At 46.0% G+C, this 16,922-nt stretch overlaps 2 protein-coding genes across 5 annotated transcripts in view; one reads left to right on the plus strand and one right to left on the minus strand.

Moving 5' to 3' along the window:
- Positions 1 to 2,878, minus strand: part of HCFC2 (host cell factor C2) — a 33,996-nt gene extending 31,118 nt beyond the window's left edge. The window contains exon 1 of one of the 3 annotated variants that reach the window (XR_012801713.1): positions 2,565 to 2,878. Coding sequence is in view for 2 of the 3 variants with exons in the window: in XM_075600589.1 (XP_075456704.1) it covers positions 2,565 to 2,730 (166 nt within the window). In the remaining variant the exon portion in view is untranslated. The remainder of the gene's footprint in view (positions 1 to 2,564) is intronic. The other 2 variants (XM_075600589.1, XM_075600590.1) reach the window with 2 other exon arrangements.
- GLT8D2 (glycosyltransferase 8 domain containing 2) overlaps positions 2,558 to 16,922 on the plus strand; it is a 73,186-nt gene continuing 58,821 nt past the window's right edge. The window contains exons 1-2 of one of the 2 annotated variants that reach the window (XM_075600591.1): positions 2,558 to 2,982; positions 3,185 to 3,291. The gene's annotated coding sequence lies outside the window, so the exon portion shown is untranslated. The remainder of the gene's footprint in view (positions 2,983 to 3,184; positions 3,292 to 16,922) is intronic. The other variant, XM_075600592.1, reaches the window with a different exon arrangement.

Consider the following 16,922-nt stretch of genomic DNA (forward strand, 5'->3'; position numbering starts at 1 on the left):
CGTGCCCATGCGTTAAGACGGCACTGCCGTAGGTATGGAGTGGCTGAGGAAGCCCACGTGGGCGACATCAGGGGGCGTCCTGTCGTAACATGTGACTTGCTGGAAAAAGGGTGGCAGCTCACCATTCAGAATTATCACTGGTTAACACTGGGCATATTTAAAGAAGCAAAACTTCAAAATACACTTACAGCTAAGAATATGTATTACAAAACTGCCTGCAATTTCACCCACAAAACTTTCCTATTTTATGATGGGAAGTGTAAAATGCTGTGTCCCAGCATTTCCCCCCACTATCTTCAGTGTCAAAAAACTGGCATGCCTGGTTTATAATCCTTATCAAATGTTAAAACAAAAAAAAAAAGTCGATTCACTAAAATCTTTAAAAGTGTGGGTTTGACACTAAGGGGAAACATGATTACAGACAATTTTATATATGTCAACATGTGTGTCACTTAACTCAAAGCAAGCACAAAGTATCCCGATACAGTAAAACTAGATAAAAATGCCTCTCTGGACATCATTTTACAAGCCAATCCTACGTAGTGGACACACAAAAAAAGGAAACACCTTACGCCTGAAATCTTGCACTCGTAAACATCAGTTAGCCATTCAAGATATCACTTCTACATTACTTTTGTTCTTTCATGACAAAATACAATTTTTAGGTCCCTTTAAAATATTTACTGACATTCACAGAAAAACTTTAGTTACGCCCTGTGTCAAATTAATTTTGTAATTTTACAGGTTTCTCTGAAATTCATGCTCATTGGATACTTGCTGTTCTAGGTTTATAAGTATTTGGCTAATGATACCATCATAATGACTTTACAAGCAAATATAATAAAAAGAATAATCAGTGGGGATTTACAATTCACCTGTCAGATCACAAGCGAGATTAAGCAGGAACGGAAACACTCCCAGGTGCACCTAGGGGTGATTTTCTCTTTCACACCCGATTAACTTTAATTAAGTAACAGTCACTAATGCAAATGTACACAGTACAGGCATACCCCGCATTAACGTACGCAATGGGACCGGAGCATGTATGTAAAGCGAAAATGTACTTAAAGTGAAGCACTACCTTTTTCCCACTTATCGATGCATGTTCTGTACTGCAATCGTCATATACGTGCATAACTGATGTAAATAACGCATATGTAACAGGCTCTATAGTCTCCCCGCTTGCGCACAGCTTCGGTACAGGTAGGGAGCCGGTATTGCTGTTCAGGACGTGCTGACAGGCGCATGCGCGAGCTGCCGTTTGCCTATTGAGCGAGATGTACTTACTCGCGAGTGTACTTAAAGTGAGTGTCCTTAAACCGGGGTATGCCTGTACTGCAAATTGTATACTATTACTCCTAGCCTTTTGATATTTACACAAAACATATTTATCAACTTTGTAACAGGTCTACTTTCTCTGTGAGGATACAAAAATCTTATCCCAATTCCTACAATGATACAGAAGATTAAGATATCTCATCCCGCTTCTAAGGGCTGTAATATAATGCGCACGCACGTCAATGATTATTGCAGGGTATGAGCCTGCAGTATCTATACTTCAGCCGTGCATGCGTTGGCGCAGCAGATCTGTGAAAATACAAGAAATTTGTATTTGCGCGGTGCGATGCAATCACAGCGTGGCCTGACGCTGTGATGTCAGAGCCAGGCCCCCTTGCCACGCGTGCCACAATGCCAAATGGCTGCGTGGCAACGGGACGCTAAGTGACGTTGTGACGTACCACGCCGCCACCAGTAAGACTCGCCAGCGTCTAAAGTGAGGGGGTGAGAGGGAGGCGGTTACAACAAGAAAAATAAATAAATTGGGGGGGGGGGGGGGGCAGTGCCTTTTTCTAGCGAGTGGCATTAAATAGAGATAGATATAGATAGATCACAAAAGGTGCAAATCAGAGACACAGGTGCATGGATATACACAACATGAAGGATAAATACGTGAACAAGTCCTATATTCGAATTCCACAACGAGATGTACCTATAAATGAAAAAGATACCAATATGGTGAAGTACGTTTATGAATAAAATTTGCGCAATAATTTTATTCATAAACGTACTTCACCATATTGGTATCTTTTTCATTTATAGTTACATCTCGTTGTGGAATTCGAATATAGGACTTGTTCACATATTTATCCTTCAGGTTTTGTATATCCATGCACCTGTGTCTCTGATTTGCACCTTTTGTACTTTGTATTTTCTTTGGGGTGGTATTACATTGTGGCAGCACTCATAGACATCATTGCAACACTATTTTAAATCAGTTTTGCGCAATATATATGTACACATACACACACACACACACTAGTGTGTGTGTGTATGTATACTGTACACACACACACACACACACACACACACTAGTGTGTACAGTACATACACACACTATAGTGTACACACTATAGTGTGTACACACACACACACACACACACACACACACACACACACACACACACACACACACACACACACACACACACACACACACACACACACACACACACACACACACCATAGCTCCCTCTCTCCGGCCTCCAGTGACCTCCCCTTCTCACCCGTGTTATAAACGTGCAGCTCGTCCGCGATCCCCTCGTTCCCGCCCCCAAAGATGATCATGAGTTCCCGGATAACCACCACGCGGTGTCCGTGCCGGGAGCGTGGCACCGGACCGGTGAAGGAGGATACCCGCCTCCAGTTCAACAGCACGGGAGCCGCCATCATAACCCCCTCCGCTCCTCCATCCCATAATGCACCAGGGCCGAGGGGGTCACCGACAGGGCAGCAGCAGCGGGGGAGGCGGGGTCAGTCCCGTCACCATGGAGACGCCTCGTCCAAGTGACAGAAGGAGACACGTGACCTTAGAGCTTGCCTTGGAACCAGTGTACACCTGGTGCAGGATAGATACAAGACACTGTCATCAGCGTCATCTTTTTACTTCATATCTTTATATCTACATTGCACAGCATGATGGAGGTTATTGTCATGCATGTGTTTATTATATATTGCAATTATTGTTTGTTTGTTTGTTTGTTTTGGGGGGGGGGGGTTGCAGGAGAACAAGAGTGATGATGTCATTATGTGTGCATTGTATGGTATTGTGGTTTTATAATTGCGGTATAGTCAGAATATTGGGTTTTGTTATTATTTCATTGTATATCATTCTCTGGCTCCACAGAGCTGCACTTTTGCTGGACACTGGTGTTGCAGCAGTCTCAGGGGATGTTGTACGAACATCTTCTGGCTGCAAACGTGGAGCAAAAAAACAGCACCAAATTTATCAAGGTAAAAATCTCAGTGTTTCCAATGGGATTTCTTCTGTTTTATACATTTGATGTAGTTTTTGCACCAGTTTTGCCCCCACTTTTACAGACCTTCTACCAAACTGTCCTTCTGTCTGTACGTGTGATCTCTTTCTGTTAGGCTACAGTTCTTCATCAAATGGACCAGGTCAGAAAAAAATGAGGAGTTCATTTAGACTCATTGGCATATAAATAAATCTTAAGGGTCAGGTGCATATAAATAAACCTTAGGGGTCAGGTGCATTTGTAACCTGCAAGCTTCCAAGAGGTTGATATTGTGGTAGTATTTGTGATATCATAGGATTTACCATCACATTTTAAGTTATGGTGGGTGAAAAAGGCAACAAGAAACCTCCACTGTATTGTGGTTTATCTGGCTTTGCATCTGATTGCCATGCTGTGCTTAAAAGCTGTGTTAGCAGCAAGCATTAGCTTATATGGGTTCCATGTAAAATGGATTTCAGGCAAAAGGTGACACGGTGTGCTCATTTGCATGTCATTTCCCAGAATCCCTTGCTGCAGTGGAAGCACTGTATGCTAGGTGATAATGGGGAAAGGCAGGGTTTGCAGACCTGTCTAAGACATGTAATTGTGCTCACAAGTGATTGTTTTATTTGCTGATATAAGAGGGATACACTAAAATAATCATTAGAAATTGCTGACATTTGCTTTAAATACCTGAGGGAAAAAAACAGCCTTCAGTCTAAGAAATATTGCTAGGTATCTCCGGTTTGCAATTTCTAGAAACATTACATTCAATAAAAAGGGTAGCTAAAAACAAATTGTTTTCATTAGTTGGAACAATGACCGATATTGGGAAACTCTTGCACAGCGGCCTGGCTTTTGCCAGAATTTGTCAGGATTAGGAGGCGAATAACTCTGCATTTTCAAACATTTGTCACATATTTGGGAGACCTTTAACATTCCTTTGATGTTGTTTTTCTAATGATATTCATGCACATATTCAGTGGTGTTATTTGTAGGGGAAAATGTGCCTAAGCAGCAACCAAGGAAAACTTACTATGCATCTAAACTACTATAACATTTTCATCTCTCACTAAATAAATGTGACAGATTAGGCATGTATCCTCTCCCAGTTAGGTTTCCAAGCCCATTACACTATTACCATAAATGGGTTTCTTGTTGATCCATTAAAAAGGTGGCAGAACTCAAACATAAAGAAGCTGGAACGCCATTACCCTGATCTACCTCACAAACGCAGCACAGCACATTGTATACACAAGAGAAGTGACACTGCTGTATGTTACTGGAAAGGAAGTACTCTTTTTCACACTTTTACCCACATTTCTGGTGTGTGCAATGAGCGCTCAGAAGTCTCAGAAGTATTTTTTTTTTTTTAAATTAGAACAAAGCCAAGGGAACTCTAGTGTGGTTTTTGACAAGTCATTTAAATTACAGTATCTATATCTCATGTCACTCTGGAGAAGATTCATTTTGCATATAGTCTTATACATTGTAACAACTACTTAACATATTAAAAAATGCTGTACACCACCATCACAGTTATACAAGTGTGGATTTAATCATTATTATTATTATTATTGTTGTAAAGACTCATATGCAAGTCAAATACATTGCTTGCATAAAATATACTTGAGTAAATGATTGTAACTTGATTGTAGTAGTTCTTTTGGTTTTGCCTGGCACCTCCATCTAATCCCTTTGAATGTACAAATCCAGATAGGAGTATGCATACAATATACTGGGGATTAAGTAATCTAACATCAGCACCAGCATCAAAAAGAACTGTAGCATCTGTAAAGTTCATATACTCTGTATCTGTAGAGGGATTGAACTATGGCCATTTTGTCCTTAATTTTAAAGCAGCAACTCCCTCAAATCAAGTTTTTTTTTTTTTTTTTTTTTACTTTACATCAGTGTTTTTCGATGGTTCCCCGCGCATCCCTAAAGCGAAATGGGATGTTTGGCTGCGACCAAATCGCCACCGGCACTCCCCCACCAGAACTATTCACCGCAGGTCGCCTTCGACTCCGGTCACCTCGCCACCTACCGCCATCCACCATCTTTAAATGTCCTCAAATCGCCCCAGCCGCTGGGCAACTTGTGCAGCTCCAACTCCATTTGTGAGCGTGCCTGTGTGTGCGCACCACCAGGACATGCGCTGAGTGTTCTGGTGGTATGTGCTCACAAATGCAGTCAGAACGGCGTCCGCACGAGGTGCACTGTGGCGATCCAAGGACATTTAAAGATGGCGGAAGGCGGCGAGGCAACCTGCGTGTGTACTCCTGGTGGCAGAGTGCCAGTGGCAATTCGGCTGCGGCCAAATGTCCTAGACCGTTCCTAAAGGGTTCCATGTAATTTTCACTTCATTTTAAATTTACAATACATCTCATCTCAAACGCAATATTAGAGAGGGTTGGGGTTCCTTACAATGCATCTGACCTCAGACACACTATTAGAGAGGGTTAGGGTTCCTTACAATGCATCTGACCTCAGACACACTATTAGAGAGGGTTGGGGTTCCTTACAATGCATCTGATCTCAGACACTCTTGCTTTTCCCTCCTTTGAGGCTCACACTGTCCATCTTTTTTCTCCTCTCCCTCTCCACGTGGCAGTCACCTATCACCCACCTACCTCTACTCATCCCCCATGTGTCTTTCTCTCTGACTTTAAATCCCGGCTCTCCTCTTTCTCTCCTCTGACTCCCCTTCTATTCTCCTTGGGGACTTCAACTACCATATTGTTGACCCCTCTCTCCCTCGGGCTTCCCACGTTCTCTTTCTAATCTCTTCTTTACTAATGGACTGCAGCCAGCACACACAAGGACGGCCACCACCTGGACCTGGGTTTCACAAAAAACTTTCTCTCTTTGATTTCTCTATTTCATTTCCCTGACTGTCATCTCATTTTCACTCTCTAACTTCTCCCATTCTCCACCTCCATCGACCCCTCCTTTCTGCAGAGATCTGCACTCTATTAATCTACTGGCTCTTGATGCCACTTTGCGCTCCTTCTTCTCTTTTCTTTACTTCACTACAGACTCTGACAACCTAGTCATGAACTAGAACTTTGCCTTATCCTACTCTCTTAATCGACATGATCCCCTTTTTCCCTCCCGCTCTCGCCCTTCTAACCCCAGACCCTTGCTAAACTGCCACACACGCATGCTGCATTCCTGCTCCTTTCTGGAGGAAATCTCATACTCCCGCAGACTTCCTTCACTACACATTTATCCTATCCTGTTTCATCTCTGCCCTATCCCATGCAGGGGTGGAAATGGGGGGCGGAGGGGGGCGGATGCTGGAGAATAACGTCCCCCTAATTTCGGAGATCGAAAAAAATAAATGTAGATGAAATAAGAAAATTGCGGAATTCAAATGATAAATGTACCTTCTTTTTTAAGATATTTTTATTTTTATTACTATAGTCCTGCTAGCACCACCTTTCGACCAAGCAATGGACTATTTTTCATAGAGATGTAGCCAACTTGACTGTCTCCTGCATTGCAACCGCAAGCAGCAGAGGCCAGGACAGTAAAGTTGGCTACATCTAAGATAATGACAGCAGGGGTCCCTGCTTTGAATGGGAAACCCCTGCTGTGATAATCACTAGCTAAGCTTACTTCAGGCTCCTTGCATCAGCCTTGTCCCAGCCCAGTCTGAAACTGCAACCAGCAAGGTCTTCTGGGATTTGTAGTCAGCTAAGTGATGCCAGTGCACTGATATGGCAGAACTAGCTATATAAAGGCACTCTGACATCCCTGAACTGCTGCAAGGGTTCATCAAATTTGTAGTTTCTAGCAGGATATACCCTCCTAGTGTTAAACTCCCAGGAACCCTTGTAAAGAGGTCAACCTGGGTGGAGTTTTTATTCACTCTGATTGACCCCTGTGGTATCTCAGTTTGGTAGTGTAGCTGGCCCCCCTCTTACCTCCGGGCTGTGGGAGGGGGACGGCTATCGGGACACCCGCAGTGGGAGTGGCGGCACGCGAGGCTGGTAGAGGGGCGATCAGATCCATGTTGAATGTGCGGGTGGCCATCTTGCACATGCGCAGGAGCTAGTGCGGCGGCCATTACACTCAGAGCTCCGCAAGCGAACTATAATTCCCAGCAGCCACAGGGGCTGTTAGTCAAGTGGCGTGCCTCAGCCAATAGCGCTGCTAGGATCTCGGCAGTGAGAAGTATACATTTGGCATGCTGAGAGGGACCACGCCATCGGAGAAGGGAGCCAGACAAGGAGCTAGTGTCTCAGGAGCCTGTGGCTCTGAGACTTGGCCTAGTTTGTCCCCTTAGGCCCCAGATATGCCCCGGCTCATTTGTAGCTTGTGGTTGCTTCAGGGAAGGCCCCTTAGATAGGGACGCTTCCTCATAGTACTGCTTATTGTTAGGGACTTAGTGAAAATGCAGTGTGGTGAATGTGGCCTGTGGTCTGGGGCCAGACCACCACGGTGTTATCAGAGCCTCTTAAAGGTGAGACCCTCCTACCGGTGTTCACCCAACACAGAGGCGGATCGCTATCGTAGATGATAACGTCGCTGGGTCAGCGAATCCTCATTGTTAAGCCGGCCGCACCGAGTACCGGAGTACTCGGAAGGTACCTCAACACAGTGCACCAACAATTCACGGGTAGCGCTACTCCCTACACTTTTGGGTGGGCTCAGACATTGGGGAAAAGGACATCAGGGTATTGGTGCCTAGCACCTAATGTACTTTGGGGACCCTCATCGGTGGTACTGAATTGGGGTTGTTATACTGTGTGGTACAGGGTAATGTTGATAGTGCATAGTAAAAATTATTATATATACAGACGTGTGTGTGTGTGTGTGTGTATGAATTACTGGTATTGTTCCTGGGAAGGGCTTATCTTGCTGCGTCTGGATCCTTTTCAGGTGGAGGCACTGCACCGAGGTGGACATCTGATCACCCCAGTGGCGGAGGCTCCGGCCTTCTGTGAGCCAACAGGTAACGGCAGCACCAGTAGCATCTTTAGTAAGGGGGAAAGAGGGCTACAGTAGTCAGTAGACTTATCGTCTTGGGCCTCTCTTTCTTGACGTATTACTTTTTGGAAGCTGAACGATTCTTCAATATGTGTGAAAGTTCCAGGTGATGTCTGGTGGGGTATCTCTACTGCAGTAGCACCGCCTGGAAGCTTCTTCCGTACTGCTTCTTTATCCCTCACGGGCTTATCCGCAAAAAGTATGACCCCTTTATCTGTAAAGGGGTCACTTGCGGCTGGTTTAGGATCCCTAAATTCCAGTAAACCAGTATTTGTGTCTACTCCTTTTTGCAGTTCGCAAACCTGTAGTCTTGTGCCTTTTCCCCTTGCAAAGACGAGTAGGCAACTATGGTTGCATCTTTATGGGCGTGATTACAGAGACCGTTCCTGTCTTAATCTAACCAAAGACTGAATGTTTATAGTGGCTATTTTCATCATGAGGAAACTGATTTGGGCCCCTTGAGTACGATAACAAAACTGAATTTGTATTGTACGTCTCAGTCCGAATTCGGTTCTTTTGCCCTGGCTTTTTTGGACCGCCGGTTGTAGCACAGAGCCGATATTGTGGATATCTATATAGCACCTAGAGCAATGCACAGCTTGCGTGGTTGTGACGTAGGACCTGTATCTGGACTGAATCACACAAGCAGCTTCCTTCATTTTCCTGTAGTATCTTTGCTGCAGGCACCTACTCACATTTGACTGGACCACAATTACCGATTGTTTCAAATACTTCTTTCTTTGTAATTGCATTCACCACATTGACTGGAAAAGGCAGGCTGCTTTATTTTGGGGATAAAGCTGGCAAGTTTCATTCCTTGATAATCAGCCTGTATGTTTTCGCATGTACCTATCTCTCTCCAATCTTCCTTCTCTTCTTTCTTTCAGAGTCTGCTCTGATCTGAGAGAGTTCCAATTGCAGACACAGGAATTTGCTCTTTTCCTGGTGAAGATCGCCCTCTGCTTCTTCTAACTTTCCTCGCTGGAGTTGTTGCTTCTCCTTAACTTCTTTACTAGCTTGAGCAGCCAGATATGAAACCTCCTCTGTTAGGTTTCTATTCCTTCTTCCCACAGTCTCTATAAGCCTCAGGGCCTTCTCGTAGTCTCCCTTCCATTTACACACTTCTGAGTTGAGACTCCAGGTCTCCTGACTTGAGACTTCTAGCTCTTGGTTGATGGCGTGAAGCTCCTTCTGAGAGACTACCAGCTCCTCCGCTAGACTGTGAAATGCCTTTTTAGAGATTTCCAGTTCTCTGCACCGACTGCTGATCTCACGGATTGAGGCATCCAGCTCTATGCAGAGTGTGAACCTCATTCTGGAAGAGGTCCAAGTCTGTCCTGAGAATGCTAAACTCCTGGTGAGAGACATCCAGCTCTGTACTGAGAGCCTGAACTTCTTTCCGAAAGACTTCCCGCTCGGTACCGAAACAGTGAAACACTTTCTGGGGGACCGCCAGCTCCGCACAGAGACTGCGAATTTCTTCCTGAGAGACGTCGAGCACAATACTGAGGTTACAAAACTCCTTTTGAGAGCGTCCCAGCTCTATACCAAGATGGAGGGCCTCCTTTTGAGCTTCCTCCTGCTTCTCATCCATGGCGGTATGTTCAGCCGTCTTCATAGCTGTTAACAGTTGATCCTGTATCTTTCACCCTGATTCTCGTCCCTGACGGTAAATTCAGCTTTCGCTGTCTCCGGAGCTGTCAACAATTGGGGGCCAATTCTTAAGTCCAACTGCAAGACTCGGGCCGCACCAGGATTTTATTTTAATAAACAGTCATTATAACCTACGCGTACACTTTTTTTCTTGAGTTTCGTTGCTAAAATTATACCCGACACAATAGCCCCATAATACCCCCTCCTGACAATAGCCCCACAATACCTCCTGCCCCACATAAGCTCCCCTCCCCCACAATAAACCCACACCAGCCCCCCATCCCCACACTAGCCCCAAACCAGCCCATCTCACCACACCAGCCCCCTCCCTCACAATAGCTCCACACCAGCACTACTCCCTCACAATAGTCCCACACCAGCCCACTCCCCCACAATAGCCCCACACTAGTACCCTCCCCAGCATTAGCCTCCTCCCCCACAATAGCTCCACAACAAGCCACCTTCCCCCACAATAACCCTACATTACCTTGGGGGAGCCTCTGGTGAAGCAAGGCCTTCTAGCCTGGCGCGCACCAGCCAGGGGAGAAAGCCCGGCAGCCTGACACAACTTCCATCGCAGGCCACAGGTTTCCCGCAGTCGCAGGGGTACGGGACTCTTGTCCCAGCTCTCCTCCCTGTCAGCTCAGCGGGCCGCATGGCAACATCTTGTGGGCCGGGAGTCTGACAGCCCTGCTCTACACAGATCACCGTCTGTTACCTCTTTTTTTTCCTCCATTTCACCTCAGAACGTTGCTGCCTATTTCAAGACAGGGAGATTCCATTCATCCCCTCTGTATCCTCTCTGCAGTCATTGATACTGTGGACCACCATCTTCTCCTTCACATTCTCCATACTCTTGGTATCCGTAACAGAGCTCTATCGTGGTTTCCTCTTGCCTCTGCCATCGTACTTTCAGTGTCTCATTTACTAACACTGCTTCCTCCTCTGTCGATCTCTCTGTAGGCGCACCCCAGGTGTCTGTCCTGGGACTTCTTCTCTTTTCTCTTTACACACTCTCTTTGGTGACCTTATCACATCTCTTAGGTTCAAATATCACCTCTATGCTAATGACACACAAATTTACCCTTCAACATGACCTTACACCTGCTGTACAGACTAAAGTCTCTGAATGTCTCTCTGCTATATCATCCTGAATGGGTCTCCGCCGACTCAAACTTGACATATCAAAGACGGAGCTCCTTATACTTCCTCCCAAGCCTGGGCCTACTGCTCCCTTCTACATTACTGTTGGCATCACGATCATTCTCCCAGTATCACAAGCCGTCCTCCATAACATTGTAAAGATACGCCATTTTCTCTGTGGAGGCAACCAGGAAACCATATTAAATCGCAGTGAAATTTTTGGATTTATACCCTTGGATCCCTTTTTCCTATGGGTATGACTACTGACTGGGAGCTTAAACATTTTCTTATTTAGTTCCCCATACTCCGATGTTATTGCTGCCCTCCGTCCTATTTGTATTTTGGTTTGGATGGATCAGTTAGAGAGAACCATTATGACTTTTGTTTCTCTTTCCAGTACTCATTGTTCAATTGGATTTCTGTATTTTATTTCTATTATCCAGATATATTGTTGTTTCTTTATGGCCATTATGTTCCACTTCGATTGCTATTAGACAGCAATATTTCCTGGTCCTCACCTTGTGTTTTCCTTCCTTTTTCTGCCTGCAGTGGGGGCGGGATCTTGCTGCGGGGGCAAGCCCTTCCCTGCACACAGACAAGCCCTCCTCCTCCTGTTTGTTACCCGCCCGTTTTCACCAGCACATATGGGGGTGGGGGGGAGGGGACAGGACCAGGCTTAGTTACTCCCCCCCCCCCAGGTGAAAGTGTGTCTGAAAGTGTGTGTGTGTGTGTTTTGTGTCTGTGTGTTGTGATTGAGTATGTGTGCTGTGTGTTGGTTGTGATTGAGTGTGTCTTGTCTGTGATTGTGTGCGTGTTGTGTCTGTGTTGTGCTGGTTGTGATTGAGTGTGTGTTGTGTCTGTGTTGGTTGTGATTGAGTGTGTGTTGTGTCTGTGTTGGTTGTGATTGAGTATGTGTGTGTGTTGTGTCTGTTGGTTGTCTGTGTGGGTGTTGTGATTGAGTGTTGTGTGTGTGGGTGTTGTGATTGAGTGTTGTGTGTGTGGGTGTTGTGATTGAATGCAGCGGTGCACCCCGGGCGCAAGATTATTTAGGGGGGAGCGTGTGGCAAAACCTGGGTGCGCAGGCAAAAAAGCTGTGCGCGGGCAGCCAAGAAGATGTGCACGGGCGGGCAGCCGAAGAGGTGCGCGGGCGGCCGAACAGGATAGTGCAGGTGGCGGCCACGTGATTTGGAGGTACGGGGGAGGAGCACGCCCGAGCGCTGTGATGTCAAATGCCCCTCCTTCCGGTGTCTGCCCTGCAATAGCGCTGCGTTCCTGCTCTCCTCCGCTGGCAGCCTGCTTCGCTGCGATCCTCTGCAAGTGAAAGGTAGGCTGCCACTATATCAATCAAGAACAAGTAGAGAATACACTCCAAAACTGATGCTCAAATAGTACAGATGATATCCACAATGTCCAAAATAATAATGAAATGAAAGCGCTACTGATTAGTGTTGTGGACGGACATTCACAGAGGTACACAATTAGGAGGCTTTATAATGTGAAATTATAATAGGCTTTATTGTGCCTGTTCCTTTTTATCAGGAAAATTATCCAAACACGGGGGGGAACAAAGCTTCCATTCACTTGGGAGTAATTCTAGTGAAAACACTATGCAACCAATTCACATCTCCCTAGTCAAGCATTTCTCCCCAGCCCCAAACATAGCATGAAAATAAGCAGATATAAGCAGTCTCTTAATAATGAAAGTCTTATCTGTTTATCAGCTGTAGAGTAAGCTTCTCTGCTCTCCTGAAACCGCACGGAGCGTGCACAGAAAATCAGCATCCAGGTTTAGAAGTCTTATTTGGGCCTTGTGTCTTGAAAGCAGCTCTGCTAACTTTTGGCAGAGCTCAAAACAAGTGTGTCTCCAAGTTCAGCTCAGGTGTCAGCTAAAGAGTTCTCACTTCCTGTTTCAAAAGACAGGCTTTCTAAGCCATCTAATTCAGGCAGGTGGTGTTTAGTAATTAACTACAAGAGGTTAACCACCACACTGCTGGATTAAAGACACATTACTGAACAGGGATAAGTCCCCTGTTACAAGTGTCCTGAATCTAAAAGCATAAACCAGAGAGTAGGGCCGTGTACCCGAGACTGACCATCAGGACGGGGCCATAATGTGATAAGGAGAAAAGTAAACAGCAAAGCCGTGTTCCCTGCACGGGACTATAATGCGGCTTACCACAGCTGATCTCCGCCACTACCCTCACATATCCCGGCGTCTCATACACAGCCACAAAAATCCCACAAGGAGAAGTAGTACTCACAATCTTGACTCATCGAGTTCAGTCCTCAAAACACTGCAAATAAAAACGCTGATCAGGTGCGCTGAGAAGCGTGCTCCAGCCAAGTAATCAGGTAAGTGAAGGAGAATAGGTTCCGGCGGTTCACAGCTTGCCGTAGGGGTACAATCAAAGGTATCCAAACACAATCAGAAAAAGGTTGTTTATTCAGTGCATAACAAAATCCTTCTGCCACAAAGTAACTCTGACGCGTTTCGTCCACCTATAGGACTTTCTCAACAGTGTTGGCTAGGCCAGTCACTCTTTGACAAAGTCCTATTGGTGGACGAAACACGTCAGAGTTACTTTGTGGCAGAAGGATTTTGTTATGCACTGAATAAACAACCTTTTTTCTGATTGCGTTTGGATACCTTTGATTGTACTCCTACGGCAAGCTGTGAACCGCCGGAACCTATTCTCCTTCACTATATCAATCATACTATGAATTTACAGAAATAATGGGAGGGAAAAAAAAGTGTAAACACTTTCCCGCTCGTGCTTGCAAAATTATGCTGGACACCCTGTGCTTATGTTTGGCGAGTTGGTGATGTCACCGCTCTCAGAGGCAGTGTGGACGCAGCCTAATTTTGCAAGCGCGAGCTGTTGAAATATGTAAGTATTTAGACATATTTGTATTTACATTGTATACCGTTTAATAAAGGTTTTTTTTTTTTTCATGTGATTTTGATTACATCAGGCAGGGGGGCCCCATTTAATGGATAAAAAGGGGGGCTCGGCATAAAAAGTTTGCTCACCCCTGATGTAACTCATACAACTTGTTTGTGTTTTGTTACACATATTCCATATGTTTTTTTAACATTGTGTACATTCATGTCATGTTGGTCTCCACCCGGGGGATCTGCTGTATGTTTTTACGTGTCGTTACCCACTGAACCGGTTCTGTTGCCAACGTATCGTCACACGGTTTGCGTCACTTCCGGTGCGGCTTTCTACTTAAACAGGAGAGACGCCAAGGGGATATTTACTCTTTGACAAAGTGCTGAGGAGCATGAAGTGCGTCAGAATTTTTTTGCCCTTACCTCACTCCATGATGACACGAGTCTAATAATATTTTTTTTTATTGCATTTTTGTGCTTAGCCCTACATTTTTCGCAGCACACCGCTTTTTCCATTTTTGTGGATTTTTCCATTCTACATTACTGTTGGCAGCACTATCATACACTCAGTATCACAAGCAGTCCCCCGTAACATTGCAAAGATACACCATTTCCTCTGTCGCTCTACTGCTAAAACTCTACCGCAGGCCCTCTTTCTCTCCCATGTCGACTATTGTAACCTTCTACTCTCTGACTGTTCTGCCTCTCACCTGTCTCCCCTACAATCTATCCTAAATGCTGCTGATAGAAACACTTTACTCTCTTTTAATTCTCTCTCAGTGTCTCTCCTGCTGAAATACCTCTCCTTGCTTCCTATTAAACTCCTTTTCACTTACAAAATTCTTCTCCTCACTTTTAAAGCGTTACTCTCTTCTGCTCCTCCTTACATCTCAGCCCTAATTCCTCGGTATACACCATCCAGACTCGTGCATTCTGCTCAAGTATGACTTGTCTCTACCTGTTACGCCGGTGCTGCCCGCAGACCAGACCCGTCCCCTGAGCTGAAGGGGGAAGTGGTAATACACACACCCGCAGCAAAGGGAGCGTGTCCGGAGTGTGGTATAAAGTGTTGCCAGGCCAGGTGTAGTATTGTAGACAATTCTTGCCAGTACCGGTTGTAGAGATCGAGTGAAGAATGCCTTGCCGAGGTCAAGGAGTGGAGAGTGGAGATAGGTTGTAGTCCAAGCCGGGTTCGAGGGGTATCAGAGTGAGCTTTGTCCAAGGAGTGCCGAGATCGAGAGCCAGAGGGGGTAGTCGTACGAGCCGTGTCAGAACCTGTGAAAACACAAAGAGAATCCAGAAGTACTTCCATGCAGAGACTATGTCGAGCAAAGACTGAGAGCAGAGAGGAGCTAGATAAAGCAGGAAGGTCCAATTAGGAACGGAGGCGGGACAGGAAGAGCTACAGGGAGACACTGCAGATTGGTGCAGGCATAACAGGCCAGGTGAGACTTGTTGGTAACCTGAGTATCCCCGTGCGGCTTGCGGGGGCGGAGCCTGAGGTCCGGGGGACGGGAAGAAGAGTGTGCAGAATGAGCGCGCTCCGTAACGCGTGTATGCGTGTGGACCGAGCCAGTGGATGGTGCAGGTGTGCGCGTGGGAGGGCGTGGGCGCGCCCGGCACTGAGCAGAGGAATCGCCGAGGGAAGTGAGTGCTCTGTGTGGGGAGCGCGAAGAACGCCGATTCCTGACAGTACCCCCCTCTTCAGGAACGGCTCAGGACGGTCCATGAACGATTTCTCTGGAAACTTTTTCCTGAAGGACTTAAGAAGGGCCGGGGCATGAATGTCCTTTAAAGGTACCCAGGATCTCTTTTCAGGGCCAAAGCCCTTCAACTGCACCAAGAACTGGAGCTGGCCCCTGGATAGGCGAGAATCCAAAAGAGAGTGAACTTCGTATTCCTCGTTATTTTGGACAGTAATGGAGTCCGGTTTACGAGTCTGATCCGGAAAGAAGTGACTGGTGATGAATGGTTTTAAGAGGGACACATGAAAGACATTGGGAATCTTCATACTGTGTGGTAGTTGGAGCCGGAATGCCACAGGATTGATTTGTTCACAAATAGGGAAGGGACCCAGGAACTTTGGTGGCAATTTTGGAGATGGTACCTTGAGGCGGATGTTCTTAGAGGAGAGCCATACCAAATCCCCTGGCTTGTAACTGGGCGCCAAACGATGACGACGATCGGCCTGTAGTTTCGATCTGCGGGAGGAGTCGAGAAGGGTAGACTGAATCCTAGACCATGCGGTTTGGAGGGCAGAAATGCGTTCATCTACGGCTGGAACTCCAGAAAGGATGTTGGAGATGGGTAGGCAGGGGGGGTGGAACTCATAATTTATAAAGAAGGGCGACTCCCGGGTGGCTTTGTTTTTTGCAGAATTGACAGCATACTCTGCCCAAGGAAGGAGTTGAGCCCAATCATCCTGGTAATCGGATATGAAACATCTCAGGTATTTCTCTAGGGATTGATTGATTCTCTCTGTTTGTCCATTGGACTGTGGATGATAGGCGGAAGAGAAAGAAGAAGAGATGCCCAATCTCTTGGTGAAAGTTCTCCAAAATTTGGATACAAATTGAGAACCTCTGTCAGAAACAATGGACGAAGGAATCCCATAAATCTGGAAAATCTGCTCCGTAAAGATATCAGCAAGGGCGGGGGATGTGGGTAATCCCTTAAGTGGAATAAAATGGGACATCTTTGAGAACCTGTCCACGACCACCAAGATAGTGTTCATTCCTCTGGACCTGGGCAACGCCACGATGAAGTCCATCGAAATGTGGGACATGGGGCGGTCGGGAACTGGAAGAGGTAACAGAAAACCCTGAGGCTTTTGACGGAGAGTCTTACTTTTAGCGCACGTGGGACAGGCGCGGGTAAACTTAAAACCTGGATGACCTGCAGATTTAGAGGAGTGACCCCAAGACAGGACCTCTGGAACAAATTTG

Source organism: Ascaphus truei, chromosome 5 (assembly GCF_040206685.1).
Source record: "Ascaphus truei isolate aAscTru1 chromosome 5, aAscTru1.hap1, whole genome shotgun sequence".
NCBI classification, from domain to species: domain Eukaryota; kingdom Metazoa; phylum Chordata; class Amphibia; order Anura; family Ascaphidae; genus Ascaphus; species Ascaphus truei.